Genomic DNA, 17,386 nt, shown 5'->3' on the forward strand with positions numbered 1-17,386 from the left:
CTTGATAAATGCAATCTGGTTGTACTTCTTAAGTATGTTCAAATTGCACAAGTCTTACTTCACAGTAGGGGTTCCAGTTCATTCCATACTTTTACGCCATAACACCTCTGATCAAGGAAGAAAGTCTTTAAAAGACCCCAAATAATTAGTTTCCAGAACTAAAGTCAACAAAAAGCATAATTAATGAGTACATTAGTTGTCTATCTCCAAAGCATTAACATTCATGCACATTTTAAATGAAGGAGATTGAAGGAGATAGAAACACATTTGGCATGTAATATTTCTAACTCTGATACTTCTAAATACTTCACAAACCCAAGAATTTAGGGGCAACATTTTCACTTCTGTAGCACAGTGTTCCTATAACTCAGCCCTTTCCATGCCCCACCCTATGTCTTCGGACTGTTGGAGAATTAAATTTAATCAGCGGCTTTGCAGAACATAAAATCCTATAGTTTCTCCTCTGCTTTTCCTTTTGTCCTGATCATTTCTCTGCACAGTTGCATCACCCACTCCCACCTTCCACTTGAACTATATCTCCCTCCTCCCCAACTTTATGATTCTTTCACCTTTTCCTCCACTTCTCTCTCTCCTCTGGCAGAAGGTTGAAAACAAAAACAGCAACAAAAAACAGTGGGTGAGAGCTCTGGGCATAATTTATCAAAGCTGGTCTAAATATCCCAGCTGCAGTCTACTCCTTTTTCACATTACCTCAAAAACCAAAGAGGTTGGAAAGGAAAAGACAAAACTCCCAGGCAAATATTTTTCAGTTGCCAGTTTTAACCCAAATTTTTACCTTTTTTGTTCAAAGAAGTAATAAACAGCAAATGTAGGGTCACTTGAGAAAAAACAAAATTAGTAAATATAGAAAATTATTTTGGTTAATACTCCCTTAATTGATTTTTACTATTTATAAGAAAGCATGCGGCAGCTGCCAAAACAATAACAGCAATAATAGCAGTAACTTACCCTTATTAATTACTCTGTAACAGTCAGTAACACTTTACGTATATTAATTAATTTAATCCTTACAACAATCCCATTAGGTAAATATTCTAAAAGATGAAACAAGGGAACCAAGAATTTCCTCTCCCAAAGCCAGTAAATGGAACGGAATCAGAAAATATGGCTCAGAATCTGCCTTCTTAAGAATTGTACCAGATAGCCACAACTGTTTTGTTTCCATGTACATATGCTGCACATTTACTTGAGTCTTTGTTCTGCAATTTTAAAGAAATGAACTTTTCTGGGGCTAAGATGCATAGAAATCCCTTCAATATAAAATATTTTTTCCATTAAATGTTCCCACTATTAGACTAAGTTTTGTGGTAAAGAATGGAAAGAAGAGAAAGTCATGAGCAAAACAGAAATGCCGAAGTGAGGGCAGAGTTCAAAGTGACATTTTCCCTATACAAGGCACTGTGGGATTCCCCAGGTCCAGCAGCATCCCTTAGCTTCAACCAGAACTCTCCTGGAACCCACTGGTCCACCTGCCATTAAAGAGTTTACTGCCTCATGCTACAATATTGACCTTCAAGTCTCTCATAGCTCCCTGCCTTGAAGACACATACAAATTCATGCTAATGGAAGAAATTTAAAGGAGAGAACTGCCTTCCCCTTTTCATTACCTCCCCAATAGCATTTTCTCCTGTCCAAGAATTTTAAGAGTGTCCTCTATAGTGCCTAACCAGGAAGGATGATGCAATTGGAGGAATATGCAGACCAGTTAGGAAGATTGAAGAATCTAGGACAAAAGACCATTGGGATTTTGCCTGGCCTTCTTGAAAAGAGAGCAGTTAAAGTTTCTTCCTACTGTTTCCAATTACCTTCTGTTTGCTTTGGTGCCAGTAACAACATCAAGAAAAATGTAGTCAGTTTCTCTCTATACGGTATGCAATACATTGTAAAAGTAGAGCACTTTGTCAATCCCCTATTTTAGAATAATTACACTATCAAGAAAGTTTTAAATATTGTCTAATTTCCATTTGCTTTCTACCCACAATATTACCACTCTGCTGAAAACAACAACAAAATGTAAACCAAAAGATCAAGTCAGCTCTCCTGAAAAAGAAAAATCTGTTCCAAAAACTTTTGCTCCTAACCAATTGCCAATTTGACAACGAGACAAACATATTTGGGAAAAAAACAACAAACGATAAACATAAGACAATTATGAGCACAGTGCAAATATCCTCTTTGAAAAATGTCAGTTACACAAAAAATCCAATCGTGTGGAAAAACATAACATTTTCCCAAAGAAAGAAAGAAGTGCCAGTACTTACGGTGTCATGAGATTTATCCTTGACATCATAGACTGTTAGTTTTATTTTGGTCTCCTCATAGATGGGATACTCAGATGGGAATGTGACACCAGTCAAAAACAGTGGGTCCCTTGTTCCCTGTAACAGCACAAGCAGACAACTTTGATTCAATAAGGCAGCAACTGTAGTTGGCAGCACGCAAGTGACACATGAGAATGCAGAAAGTGTGCCTGAGTCTGTTTTTCGAGGAAATAGTTCTATTGGAAGAGATCTGAATTGTCAAATCCTGCTCTTGGACAACAACATGGCCCAGGGCCTTAAGGAAGTGATACAACTGCTGATAGTAAATGAACCTGCATCATTGTCAGAGCTGCCTTGAAAAAGTTTATTTTTATTATCTACAGAACCCTTCTTTAGGGTTAGTTAATTTAAAATACACTTAATAAATATAACTTGTAATTTATGCAAATAATGTAAGATATTGACTCATCAAATTAAAATGAAGCTATTTTCTCCGAAAGAATCATGTGGTAATCTTATGCTTCCATTTATTTCCTTTCTGTAATGATTCAATTGAAAGTCATGCTCTGATAGTGTCCATTTGTTTTTAGATGTTCAGCTATGATTTTTTTTTCCCTCAGAATCACTTGAAAACGAATGAAAGAAACTCTAAATATGATAGATTTGGGGCTATGAAATTACTAGCTCAGGATGCAGTGCACAGGATATTTCAATGCCTCAGAATTCATTTTTAGAGCTGACATCCAGCATTAAATTTTATACATATATATTGCCGAATATCATGGAGATGTTTGCTAGAGTTCTATAAACTAATTGTCTATGGAAATTTCTGGAAGCCCTAGTAATTCATTCATTTATTCTTTTATTCAACAAATACATTTTGCTTGGCACTGCATCAGACACTTTGGAACGGGCAGTGAATAAAACAACCAAAAATAGCAAAACATGTTCAAGTACAATATTTTAAAACGTGCCAAAATAAGACATTTCTTATAGTTAAGATGGTAAATTTTATAATATGTGTATTTTATCACAATAAAATGAAAACTAAGAAAAAATCAAAAATAAATGAGTGATAAGTAAATTTGGGCAATATTTTTAAAATAACAGAATTTTTAACTTTTTTATATAAAATGAATAACTTACAATTTTGGTTAAGATGTCTTCATATGAATAAGATTATTTTTGTTAATTCAACTATAGCATTAACTATATATTATACCAACACTGGAACCTAAAGTTTCCAAAGGGCATATTCAGGGCTACATGCAGTATCTGGGTCATTCCCATTATAGAAATGACTCCCGTTCAGTCTGAATCATCTATTCCACCACCGCATCAAAGCAGGCAGTCAGCCCTGAGCTAGCCAGGTCTGGGGCAGGCTAGTTAGGTTCTTACAGAGAAACTCCTCATTCAAAACATATGCAGCTCACAAGTCTAAGAAAAACAAGCAACTCTTAAGAAGTTTAGATTATACTTTCTCCAGCCCCAGATGTTTAAATAAGTATCTCTCATTCATTAAGGTTGTGAAATGTGTGATCAGAACAAAATAATCAAAAGGGAAACACTTCCTCTTTTGAATCTGATCCAACACAATAACAAGTTTCCTCTTGACATTTTGAATGTTATATTAGTAATAATAAATGTAAATAGGAAACCTCCCATCTGATGAGTAATATTTATACTTTTTGCCTAAAAACATAGTTTGTCAAATTAATCATCTACTTTTCCCTGAAAAACATCGTAAGTTGAAAGACAGACAAACAGCAGAGAATATAAGGTTTCCACAGACTAAAGAATACCGGGGGGAAAAAAAGCAAAAACACTTAACATGTTTAAAATTTATCTGGGTACTGTACAACTTTCTTTTTTTTTCCTCAAAATAAATATTTATTTCAATTTAAAGTCTGTATGTTGTTTTTCTTTATTCTATGCTCTATATGAGAATTTAAAGTGGGAACTTTTTTTTTTCTATCTTTGGGAGAAAAATAAACTCTTTTTACGAAAAGAAAAAAAAAGACAAGTTATTTTGTCATTTGTTCGTTCTAGTAAATGACCAATGCATTGCTTAATAATCTCAGGTATGTGCTTCTTAATGACAGAGGATGGTAATGCAGCATTGCTACAGACTATGAACTAACTTATTTCAGCTGTTCATTCAAATCCAGAGATGGGGCGGGGGTGGGGGGGGAGGGAGAGAGGGAGCAAGAGCGAGCGAGCGAGCAAGAGAGAGAGATTAATGTAGGCACACAGCATCTCACCTCCACAATTTCGGTGCTGGAGTATCTTGTCAGACTCTGCTCCACGGGGTGGATTACGGAGATCTGCACCAGTGTATTCAGTTTACGATCACGGACAGGAGCCACGAGATCCTTGCATGCTGGCAACGGCAGAGGAGACAGAAAGAAAAGAAACTAACACCATATCTCAGGGAAAACTTCTGCGCCGGGCTGAAAGTAAACTTAGCTACAGCACTGATGGAAATCTCCTGGGGCTCAGGCTGGTTTTACAGAGGAAGTCCCTTGGAAGTACCTTACAGAAATAGGAAGTCACGTGCTGTGGAGCTGAATTGAGAGTTCATTTCCACTGACCACATTTGCAGTTCATGCAAGTCTTGACTGGTCTGAGATCCCAGCTCTAATGCGTGACTATGCACACATGGCTCAGAAACCTCAGTGACTTTAATTAGCCATTAAGCCCTGGGCTTTAAGTCACACTCCTTGAGGATGTGAAAGTTGATTTGGGCCATATCTGGGAAACTTTGGTGTTCCTTATTGACATGGGTTGGATTAGATCAAATGTTTGAATTCATACTTGGTCCTTACCTATGTATTCACCAGAACTGGCCTCCCACAGTAATACACACCAACAGAAACAAGGAGAGCAGTTTCTCAACCACAACAGCACACAAGCAGGGGAAGAGGAAGCAGAGGTAGGATTTTTAAAGCCCTGGGTCTGGAATTCAAGCTAAGCCTGGAGGAGATGGGTTAATTCTTGCCCAGGGGCCACAAAAGTTAAAAACTTTCCCTTGAGACACCAGGCTCATATTACAGACCCTCGCCACCATACCATATTTACTTGAATATTTTCTCCTCTCACATATCATTCCCCCAATTTGAGGAAGAAAAATCCAGAAAAATATTCCTTTTAAGCAAGTCTGAATCGACTTTCCTCTCTATCCCCGCCACCCTCGCCTCCCACCTTTGAAATAATAATTTTACTCCCCTCAGCTGAGTTGCTGAGATGTAAAGTGCCCTCACTAGAGGTGGTTCAAGTTAAATTCGGCTGGTGGCTTGCTGCAGGCTGGAGCTATGGATGGGGGAAGTAGCCCTGGGTCCTTGATTTCATGGTGAGGGCATGCAGGGTTCTATACCATCCCTACCCCACTTCTCAGACCATAACAGGAAGGGAGAGAAAGATGAGGTATTTAAGGTATGTTGTGGTCAGAGCTTGCAAGGTCCTTACCATTGGTACAAAGGTAATATGGCTCAAATCTGAAACTTGAAAGCAAAGGAAAGTATAGATGCAATTATCACCTTTCAATTGTTTACAGATAATCTCTTTCAGAAGTACAAGGAGATAGAAAAAGCAGGAACTTCGGAATGAAACAGGCTTGGCTTTAGTCCAGTTCAAATAGCTAGGCAACACTGGGAAAATTATTTAACTGCTTAACTTCTTGCCAGACTTTCAGATCCTGCTGCTTCTGTATGGCGTTTTGTCATATACTTTTTTTTCCTTATATAAACCACATGCCTCTAGTAACAGAAGAGAGCTTATGAAAGCATGTATGGAAAAAACCTAATAGCTACAATGTATTTAACCCTTACTATTTTTTAGGCATTTTGCTAATTATCTCTCTATTCCTTAAAATGGTGCTTTGAATTATTTCAGTTTTACATAGAACTAGAACTAGAGGCTTGGAAACATGAAGTGCTCACATTTACATTACTAGAATTCTCTGGTAGCTTACATCCTACCCCACTGGCTTCATTTCTCTTCTCGGCACGCCGACCTGCTCTCCTGCACAATGGCACCTCTCTTTGGAAGACTCACCGCCACACCACGATTATTACTCAACCCAAGAGACTTAGAGTTTTAAAAAATACTGATGCCAGGTTTCAATAATGTCAACGTATCACCGGAAGGAAAGAAAAAGCTAGATTGAGATTTTCACTGTTCTTTGGTGGTTATTTTGATCATTTCCTTTACTTGCAATATGAATGTGTTTAATTTTATTGCTCATAAAATTCAACTGTTGGTTTTCTGCTTACAGTAAACAGCTCTTTTTCCGTTTCCTGATATTGACATATATCTATCAGAATTTTAAAGCTGAGGCCACTGTGTTTCAAATACAGGCATCTTGCCCACTTTCTGCTTGTAGCCCCATCTTTTACCTTGTAAGCTCATGACACCTTTGCTCAAAATAAGTCACTTCTTTTCTGAGTTCTTATCAGACTTGATTGTGGGCTGTGGTTATTTCCCAGAAATGAGCAGCTGTTCTCCATTTTATCAGAGAGACTCTCACACTCGTTCCCCATAAAAACAGAGAAAATTTCTATTACACTGAAATGTTCTATCCAACCCAATTTGCACATTCCCTAATACTGATAAAAATAATGATGATGCTTTGTATTTTTATTATATTCCATATCTAAAAACAATACGGTTACATCTTGTCAGGAAAACAATAATAGTTACATCTTGGGCTGCACTTTTTTCTTCCTACAGCTCAGAGGATTTACTGTACCCTAAGTCTTATGCAGCATGATATCCTGGAGAGAACCCGAGATCAGGCAGAATTCCTAAGCTGTGCTCCCAGATTTCCTGCTTTCTAGTTCTGTGGCACTGAGGAAGTCACAAACTCTGACACTTAATTGCCTCATCTATCTATCTACCTCTCAGGGTGGAAGTGAGGAAATTGGGCCTTTTTATAAATGGACTTTTCTATGCAAAAAAAAAAGTTTACTAATATCATACTAATATATATTAATATCAACATTTACCAATATCTGGTGTTTTATTATTGTGTAAAATTGTTTTTCTTGACTCAGTCATACTCAGCTTTTTAAAAGCTGTTACCAGGTCCAATATTTCTTCATAAATACTAAATTAGTACATGAGTCATTGCATTTCATAAGGTGAAACCTATTCACATCATGGATCTGTACATACTGAATCAGTCCCACCAGACGGCTGATAAATAATGAGTGATTGGATTGTTTTGTGAAGATATTACTCATATGATCACTATAAAATCTAATCTGTATGAGAATTATTTATCAGCCAATAAAGAATCCTGAAAAATCTGTTTTCAGGAAAAAAAAAGAGTGAATGGGTGAGGTGGCTTATGCCTGGAATCCCAGCAATTTGAGAGGCCGAGGCCAGGATGACCTGACATCAGGAATTCCAGACCAGCCTGGCCAACATGACGAAACCCCATCTCTATTAAAAATACAAAAATTAGCTGGGCGTGGTGGCACACTCCTGTAGTGCCAGCTACTTGGGAGGCTAAGGCACAAGAATTGCTTGAACCCCAGGGGCGGAGGTTGCAGTGAGCTGAGATCACACCACTGCACTCCAGCCTGGGTGACAGAATGAGACTCTGTCTCATAAATAAATAAAAAGTTATATCTGTCTTCCAGCTATACTTACCACTGCTCATTAACCAAATATAATTCTACTCTAGGAGTGGCCTGCATCTGTGGCCTTCGTCAGCTCAGAAGACTAAAAGAAAGCAATGCTTTGGGATTTTGCTTCTGTTTCGTTTTGTTTATTTAAGAATTCTACCCACTTCAATCTAATGGTCAGTAACAAACAAATGCTACTGCAATCCTTCATTCATCAGTAGATTTTTAATTTCTGCCTTCTTAATGGCTTTGTTTAGTATTGAATTGTTTAAAAGTGTTCTTAGACCTCAGAAGAGTTTAAATATGCAGGATGTTGATAGATGGGGATTCTAGTGTGCTTGTATCCAGTGTATTTTTTATTGAAATGGGGGAAAATAATAATACAGAAGGAATATATTTTTAAACCATAATTTGTGACTTGTCATCAGAAAAAAAATAAAGAGCAATAAATGACTTTTTATTTCCTGATTACTTTTGCTATAGTAACTAGTAACATGAGGGTTCACATTCTACTATGAGTAGCTGTGAGTGAGATGCCTACAGGCATCCCCAGCTCATATTTGTACAGGAGCCAGGCAGCTTTCACTCTACGAGAAGGAAATCCTCAGTGGAAGCATAATAATAAAAATAAATGGAGGGGGCCACATGCGGTGGCTCACGCCTGTAATCCCAGCACTTTGGGAGGCCAAGGAGGGCAGATCGCTTGAGGTCAGGAGTTCGAGACCAGCCTGGCCAACATGGCAAAACCCCATCTCTACTAAAAATACAAAAATTAGCTGGCCGTGGTGCTGGGTGCCTTTAATCCCAGCTACTCGGAGGGCTGAGGTGGGAGAATCACTTGAACCCGGGAAGCGGAGGTTGCAGTGAGCCGAGATTGCGTCATTGTGCTCTAGCCTGGACAACAGAGCGAGACTCCTTCTCAAAAAATAATAAATAAATAAATAAAGACACTCAATATCTCCGGTGAGTGAGACTCTATCTCAAAAAATAATGAATAAATAAAGACTCAATATGTCCAGGGAGGGCTAGGCACTGAACAAACTGGAAAGCTTACACTATGTCATAAGATGGAACCTCTATACAAAGTCATTGCCTGAAAAAATGAAGGCCCACTGTGTCCTTGATTTTAGGATTTCTCCAAAGCTTGAAATCCCCAGTCACTGTGCAGGTGAACACTGGAACAGCTGCACAAAATACATCTGTTTGATAGATTTGGCCAGAAGTTTTTCTGAGGAATAGAAATTGCCAAATTCTGGTCTTGACGCTTACAGCTACTACCTAGCCTCTTAGGAAGAGGGCACAGATTTTCTTCTGCTCCAGTAGTTCTCACTGGAGAGTCCAGAGCCAAAAGGTGGGGCTCTTCAGGATTTTTGTGAAATCAAAGATACTGTCTATACCAAAATACTGCTTTTTATAAAATATCAGTTTCTGTTTCCTGTGGCCATTATTTCAAAATCAGGTGAAGGCTATTGAGTCCATGATCATTTCTATCATTCCAACCAATTTTGGCTGGAAGCCTAAAAATACCTCTTGATTCACATCAGAGAGCTCAGTCTCAGCAATAATCAATTTGAAGTAGAACACAACTGTTCATTCAGGTGCTTTTGAGTTCAGCAACACTGCTCGAATTCAAGTAGTTGTAAAGCATACATTAGACAAGGGGGGTGTCAACAAGCAGGTGCCTGCCCCAGGCTTTCACGAGAGTGGTGGTGTGAACCACTGAGGCACTGTGAATTGGTGGTCAACCCCAAGTGACCATCTCTTTCCCCCTAAGAAAACTTTCTTCTGTGAAGTGAGGTCTTTTCTCTTGCCTCACTCTTACTTCATCTCTCTTCTTGCCATTCATTGTTAATGGAATCTAACAAAATTTATCCTCTTTCTTCCAGAACAAAGCAGTGGCCACAGGTGCGTGGGAATCAGTGAGGGGGATATGACAAGAATTTCCACATCTCTACAATTCTGTACTCAAAATTAGCCAAAGGAAATTCAGACTTAGAGGAGAAACCACATACCATAGTGTATGGAGGATAAATAAATTTTTTTTTAACTTAAGATAAAACCTTATTTGAGAGAGCTATGTATGACTTTGGATGAATTACTCAATCTCTTTGAATCTCTATTCTAGCATCTGCAAAATGGAAGTAAAAGAATGCACTTCATAAATTTGCTATAAAGACAATAAGGTAATGTATATAGAATGCTAATATATGAGTCCCTTTAAATTATTATTGACATTAATATATAGTTATACTGTGCATTAACACAAAAAATGGATTTTATCTATCCTATATTTTTATACTAATCATATGCTCAAGATGTTCCAGATTGGTCCTAATTTTATATAAAGTTATTCTTTTTTCAATAAAAGCATTTGTTAAATATATACCTGTGATTTTTTCACCTTATTTTCAGATAGCTAAATATACATTTTTAAAAGCTCTTTACTAGATCATGTGTTAATTGTGAAAATCAGAGGCATCATTAATATGCTTCTTTCTGTGAAATCAGATGTGTACACTTGCACTTGTAATTTTCACCTCTAATGAGGTACTTCCAAATGAGAAACTTACATGGAGAAAGCAAACTTGACTTTCTCTCTCCCAGCATATGTGCTACATGTAAATGGTCAACTCACCCTTTAAGCAGGGGTTTAACTAGGAGGTTAGGGTTCCATTACTCAGTGGATGATGGCCCACAGGGGAGCATTTGCTTAACTACTGAGATGTCCCAAAGGGTCAGGGAAAGAGTTGCTTCTCTGCTCTGTACATTTCCTTCATCAAAAAGGAAGACTGTGGATGCTAATAAAGCTTCTTTTTCTTGCAATTAAAACTAAATGTTACAGCTAGAGCACAATATAGTCTGATAGAAGCATACCTTCGAATCTAATGAAAGCTCACCTCTTATGCCCTCTACAGACACTGCATAGGAGAAATGGGAGAGATAAATCCATGCCTGTTAAGAGCAAAAAGGGCCAGAGTACAGAGGACATTGGCATCCTAGAATAGAAAAGTGGCCTTAATACAAACAGGGGCCAGGCACAGTGGCTAATGCCTGTAATCCCAGTACTTTGGGAGGCCCAGGCAGGCGGATCACTTGAGGTCAGAAGTTTGAGACCAGCCTGGCCAACATCGCACCTCTCTACAAAAAATACAAAAATTAGCTGGGCATGGTGATGCGCGTTTGTAATCCCAGCTACTCGGGAGGCTGAGGCACGAGGATCACTTGAACCAGGGAGGCAGAGATTGCAGTGAGCTGAGATTGCACCGAGCTGAGATTGCACCACTGCACTCTAGCCTGGGTGACAGAGTGAGACTCTGTCTCAAAAACAAAACAAAAAAACCCAGAGCTTTAGGGAAATACCATTTGGCTTCCCACCTCCCTCAATAGCACCATTCTTATCTCACATCATTTCCCTAAGGATGTGCAAAAGACTTTTGCAGCCTAGGGGGCAGTTATTTATTCAGAAATTCTTAATGTTTGTTCAGGTTTCTCAAAACTGTCACATATATGTCCTTCCTCTTTGTACTTCAGAAAATTAGATTCCACTAATCAACTGATAAGCCAATTTAGGTTATGTTTCCAGTCCAATAAATTACTGGACTCCATTATATGGTTTCACAGTTAACATTCTATACCAGTGATTACATCTAGATTAAATCAGTTTATATCATACATTAAAAGTTATATAGAGCACTTAAAAAGCCTAATAGCCCCTCTAATTACTTTATTAGTATAATATGCTTTTCTATTTTTAATCTCCTTTGCCTTTTTTTGTTTTTTATTCTTCCTTCCCCTCAAGAATTTTAAGACAGCAATTTTCTGAAGCCTAGGATGTCAACCTCTCCAGCTCAGATCTCCTGAGTACATTCAGAAGAGGATGCTTCCTAGGCTCAGTGCACTACAATCCATGATAATTCAATTATATATAGTAAAATGACAGAATGTACAGTGTCCCTGCCTATACTAATATCCACACAATGAGAATTGCACAAGCAGTTGGAAATACTCTCTTCACTACTATCTGTTTATGGTTATTAGAAGAATATGTCTCTATATCATGCTGAGTTGATTTATGGCCATGAATATATATCCTCCCATCTTTCTTCTGTATTCTCTGTAAAATCTTTGAGTCTTTAATTCATTGAGAGTAGCTCTCATCTTGTCCTTCCTCTCATTTTAGCTTATTTTCAATCGGGCAAGCCTGCTTTTTATAATTTTCCTTTGACATTATTCTTTTTTCTTCTCTTCTCTGCCATCTCATGTTTCCTCTCCAACATATGTGTTTCTCTCATCACTCTGAAAGACGAGGTTATCAAAGTCACCACTCATATATTTTATAAGACTTGGGACTCTAGGAGTCAAGCACACACTGCTCTTAACAAACCACAGCTTCTCCCCTCAGTTCACTGGTTTTAAAGTCTTTATAGAAACAAAACAAAAATGTGTTATGTTCTCCTTAACTTTTGTGTGGGAGATTTTAATTGGCACACACTTCCTAAAGGACCATGCATCGCTGCCAACATAAGAGATATTTGTTGGAAAAATAGGAACAAATGTATAAAAGTTGGCATTAAAAAAATTAGAAAATGTGTGGGTTTTTTTAGTTTGTTTTCTTCTGTCTTTTAAGGCACTAAGTTCTAAAAATTAATGTCCCAAATTCAAAGCCAGGGTCTTTCTCTCCAAGAAAGACAATACGCATATAAGGGAAAATAATAGTACTAATTTTAGGTTTCTAAAAGGTCAGCGGATAAAAGCAATTCAATGTTTAAGACTGAAAGAAAAGAAATCAACCTAAGGAATCAGCTCATACATACACATAAACTAAATGAGTGAATAAACACACAGACAAATAAATAAAGCCATCCTAATGCAAGAATCTCTTAGGCATATTGAAATAATGCTAGATACTAGTATTCCTATCTTGCAATCATAAAATGCTAATATTTTCCATATTTTAGAGTTTTTATTATTAAAGATAATACATAAAACATGCAAAGAAGGTGAGGAGTGGCAGGAAGCATAATTTGCTAAATGCTTAATATGTACCAGGAAGTATTGGCCTTAGACCCTTTCCTTGTGTTAGCTCACATCTAGAACAACATGCCTATTGCTGTCTCATAGTTCCACTAGTTCCACATTCATATTTTTAACTAACCAGCCAGTCAATATTTGTGGTTACAGTGTCTGGCTGAAGGATAAATACTATCTTTTTATTTAACCAATAGCTTAGCATTCAGCAATCTGAGTTAATTTGTTTTCAATAATGTCATTCTGCTTAGTCTGGTTGTCTGCATATTCAATGGTGATTTAGCTTTGCAACAAGAATTTTAAGACTCTCAACCCTCTGATAATAGAATCCAAATAAAACTTGAGGAAAGGATGAATCTAATACCATGGGGAGAAAACAGATGACAGAGTTATTGAGGAATATAGGTAATAATTTGCAAGAGAGAATTTAAGAGATTTTATTGTAGAAATATTGCTTTAGAATTCTTGCCACATTGAGATTTGAGCATCATTGCTCCTAAATTTCTTTACAACTGATTCACTTGTAAATTAAACTGATTTCCTTGAAGTAAAATATTAGATTCAGATTGTTGGGAAATAAGCCCTGAAATAAAGTTTGTTATTTTTTTTACCATCCTATAACACAACAATATTAAAACATGTCACCATTATTTTATGTGTCTGTGTGTGTGTTAAATAGAAATGTGCTGGGCTTTTAAATAAAAAAAAAATGGCTGAGAAGATAAAATTCACTTCTTTAGCTGGGAATATTATTGATACTAAAATAAACTTCACACCCAGTACCAATTCTCAATTTAAGTGTCACTGAAGAATCAAGAGGGAAAGAAAAAAAACACAACCTCTGCCTGGAACAATGGTGCTCTTGGGAAATGCTCTTGGATTGTCTGTGCTGGGAAAAATGAAGATACCAGCTGTACAGCAGACAGCTTATTTGCATATGAAAAGAACAAATTTGGTTCAAATAATTGTTGTCAGTACCAGAAGACTCCCATTCTCAAGCTTATGCCCTGCTCCCTTAGCTTCTCAGGTCAGTCCTCAGAAAATCCTATTTTGTCTTGCTTTCATGAATATTACCTAGGTGGCTGAGACTCCATCCTCAAGCAATTGAAATAAAAACAAGTCTGTGCCCGCATCTTTTCTGGTTGTGATATCCCACACTTCATGCCATAAATTCTAAGCTGGCCTAGCACCGCCTGTCGTTGCATTCAGACTTGGCTCTTTTTGTGCATGCTCCAAATCCAAGTTCCACTTTGGAAACAACAAGTGTTTGCAGCTTTCTGCTGCTCTTTTCAGTGGGAACATATGTGCTGCTTAAGAAAGGATGAAAATGTTATTCCAAGAAGGAAAGCAGGTCCCCCTGAATACTAAAAGCAATATTGTGAGTCGGTTCATGGAAACCTGTAGTGTTAGAATTAGGCTGAAGAAGTAAGCGGAAAAAGAAATGCAAGGAACCACCTTAATTAAGCCTTTTACCACCCTTTCTCCAGGAGCCGAGGTGGCAACATTTTTTTGAACAACTACCACTGATATGGGAGCCAATAGGATTTCTGTCCAGTACAAGCATATGGCCCATGAGTGGATTCAGCAGTGCACATAGGTTATTGGGGAGGGGCTGCTTCCCTGACCTACCTCTGAACCAAAAGATGAGGCCAGGGTAGCTGGTGGAGAAAGGTTACAGGAAGGGTGGCAGGAAAGTCAGGGCTTCAGTTACCAAAGGTGGATGGCTAAGAGGAGTGGACTCAAGATGGCTGGACTCCGAGTGAATGCACAAAATGGTGTCAGGCAGAAAAGACACATGAAAAAATGCTCATCAACACTGGCCATCAGAGAAATGCAAATCAAAACCACAATGATACCATCTCACACCAGTTAGAATGGCGATCATTAAAAAGTCAGGAAACAACAGGTGCTGGAGAGGATGTGGAGAAATAGGAACACTTTTACACTGTTGGTGGGACTGTAAACTAGTTCAACCATTGTGGAAGTCAGTGTGGCGATTCCTCAGGGATCTAGAACTAGAAATACCATTTGACCCAGCAATCCCATTACTGGATATATACCCAAAGGATTATAAATCATGCTGCTATAAAGACACGTGCACACGTATGTTTATTACGGCACTATTCACAATAGCAAAGACTTGGAACCAACCCAAATGTCCAACAATGATAGACTGGATTAAGAAAATGTGGCACATATACACCATGGAATACTATGCAGCCATAAAAAATGATGAGTTCATGTCCTTTGTAGGGACATGGATGAAGCTGGAAACCATCATTCTCAGCAAACTATCACAAGGACAAAAAACCGAACACTGCATGTTCTCACTCATAGGTGGGAATTGAACAATGAGAACACATGGACACAGGAAGGGGAACATCACACACCCAGGCCTGTTGTGGGGTGGGGTGAGGGCGGAGGGATAGCATTCGGAGATATACCTAATGTTAAATGACGAGTTAATGGGTGCAGCACACCAACATGACACATGTATACATATGTAACTAACCTGCACGTTGTGCACATGTACCCTAAAACTTAAAGTATAATAAAAAAAATAGTGCCAGGCAGGTATTTAGGAGTTTGAGGGAGAATAAAGAAAATAGGGGCCTGGAATGTTGTCTTGAGGAGTTGACAGTCTCCTGAGGGAATTTGTTTGGGCAGGAGGTAGCAAGCCGACAGGGAGGCAGCTGTTCAATCCAGATGCCTTCCCATACAACACATTGACTCATGGTCTGGGTTTTACCAAATCCTGAGCATGCTTTCCCAAACCAAAATATTTCAGGAGAATTGCATTGTGCAGATGGTGGTTGGTTAAGGGCTTGAATTTTAGGAAATGATGTCTAAATTAAGGTTAAAAATTATTTAAGTAATTTTTTTTTCCTGAAAATTTGTTTGGGCTTAATGGCTATGTGCTATTGCTGAAATGCCAAATATTTTACCAGTAGAATTAAATTATTAAATTGAAGACACATAAAAAGACAGATTAGGAAGTAAGAGGAATAGGGAAGAATGAGAAAATTGGATGGTTCTAGGGGCATAATGAGCTTCTCATTTTATTGTCTCCATCTAGATCATCCTTTGGGCAAGAACCAGTTTTGAAGTGCTTAAAGAAGATAACTCCAGTTTCGCTTCAGTCATCAATCATGTGTGATTCTGTGTAGGCAAAAGACAATCTCAATATTCATTTGACTAACTAGGGCTTTGAGGGTGTCGATTCTTCTGTCATAAGATAGTTGACTCACAGGAAATAAAACAAGCTTCATACAGATAAGCTAAAGCTAGAAATGACTAGTGATCCAGGACATAAGAGAAGGAGGAGTTTATAAGTGAGAAAGCAAATCTGGGCTGGCTGGAAAGCAGAGGGTCTAATTACTTGGAGCAAAATCCACCAATTCAACAGTTTGTGAAAGCAACCTAGATCAGACAACTTCGTGGGAAAGAGTAGTTCTAAGAGGATCAGTGTTTGAAGGAAAAAAGAGCATACTTCTCAGAATATTTGGGATCTCCAGGGAGAGCAGTTCAAATGAAAGCTCAGCAGAGTGGCTGCTAGCTCAAAGTAGAAAGCTTCAGAGCCCTAGGCATACAGGAAGTTTCAGAACAGAAGAGTAGTTTACACTACTCAAATTAAATTAAAAAGAACCTCTTCCGGGATGCACTGTAGCCTAGGCAAGATGAGAATATGATGCACCTTCCCTTCTGTTTAAGGTCTTCTTGGCAGTTCTTACTTGCTCTACCTTCCAAATTGCCAAAAGTTGAGGGCCATAGATTCAGTCCTGACTGTGTGATTTTGGGTTTGTTACGGAGTCTTAGTATCTTCATCTGGAAATGGGGATGATAATTATGTTTATTCTCACTTAGTGCTTGTGTGGATCCAATTAAATAAAATGTGTGAAAAAATGTATTAAATTCCTAACAATGTATTAGTAATATACTTCTCAATTTCATCTATATTAGCTCAAACAACTTGCAAAGTAGGAATTATTATCTGCAATTCACAGATAAGGAATCAGAGTTTCAGGGACAGAAAGGGATTAACCCAAGATAATAATTAGAATAATACCATTGGAGAATCACTTATACATCTAGCACTATTCTTAGTGCTTTAGGAATGCTGTCTGATTGAGTTTGCAAAACAACCCAGGAATGATGAATTTTTCAGGATTTTTGAGGCAGTGTCAGGATCCAAAGGCTCTCTCAGGCTGGCAGCCCAAATACCAGCCTGGCCCTGACTCCCCTCACGGGCACATGTTGTAAGCTAAAATTTAAGCTCAAATCTCCTTATGTCAGTCTATTTCTATTATTTCAGTTGTCTGTTCTTGTTGTTATTTGTATATGTCTGTTCTTAAGAACATTTCTGCAAGAAGATTCATTGCTTCTTTGATGCTGTCATAACATAGGAATCTTCAGGTTACATTGCAATAATTTTGGCTCCCCAATTCTACA

The 17,386-nt window shown here is 38.0% G+C and overlaps 1 protein-coding gene across 10 annotated transcripts in view; it reads right to left on the minus strand.

The window, feature by feature from the left end:
* INPP4B (inositol polyphosphate-4-phosphatase type II B) overlaps positions 1–17,386 on the minus strand; it is an 813,511-nt gene that overhangs the window by 377,215 nt on the left and 418,910 nt on the right. For all 10 annotated transcript variants that reach the window (XM_063603916.1, XM_055111865.2, XM_014344746.5 and 7 more), the window contains 2 exons: positions 4,544–4,662; positions 2,283–2,399 (listed from right to left, as the gene is read on the minus strand). In XM_063603916.1, the coding sequence (XP_063459986.1) occupies positions 2,283–2,399; positions 4,544–4,662 (236 nt within the window). The remainder of the gene's footprint in view (positions 1–2,282; positions 2,400–4,543; positions 4,663–17,386) is intronic.

Source organism: Pan paniscus, chromosome 3 (assembly GCF_029289425.2).
Source record: "Pan paniscus chromosome 3, NHGRI_mPanPan1-v2.0_pri, whole genome shotgun sequence".
NCBI lineage: Eukaryota > Metazoa > Chordata > Mammalia > Primates > Hominidae > Pan > Pan paniscus.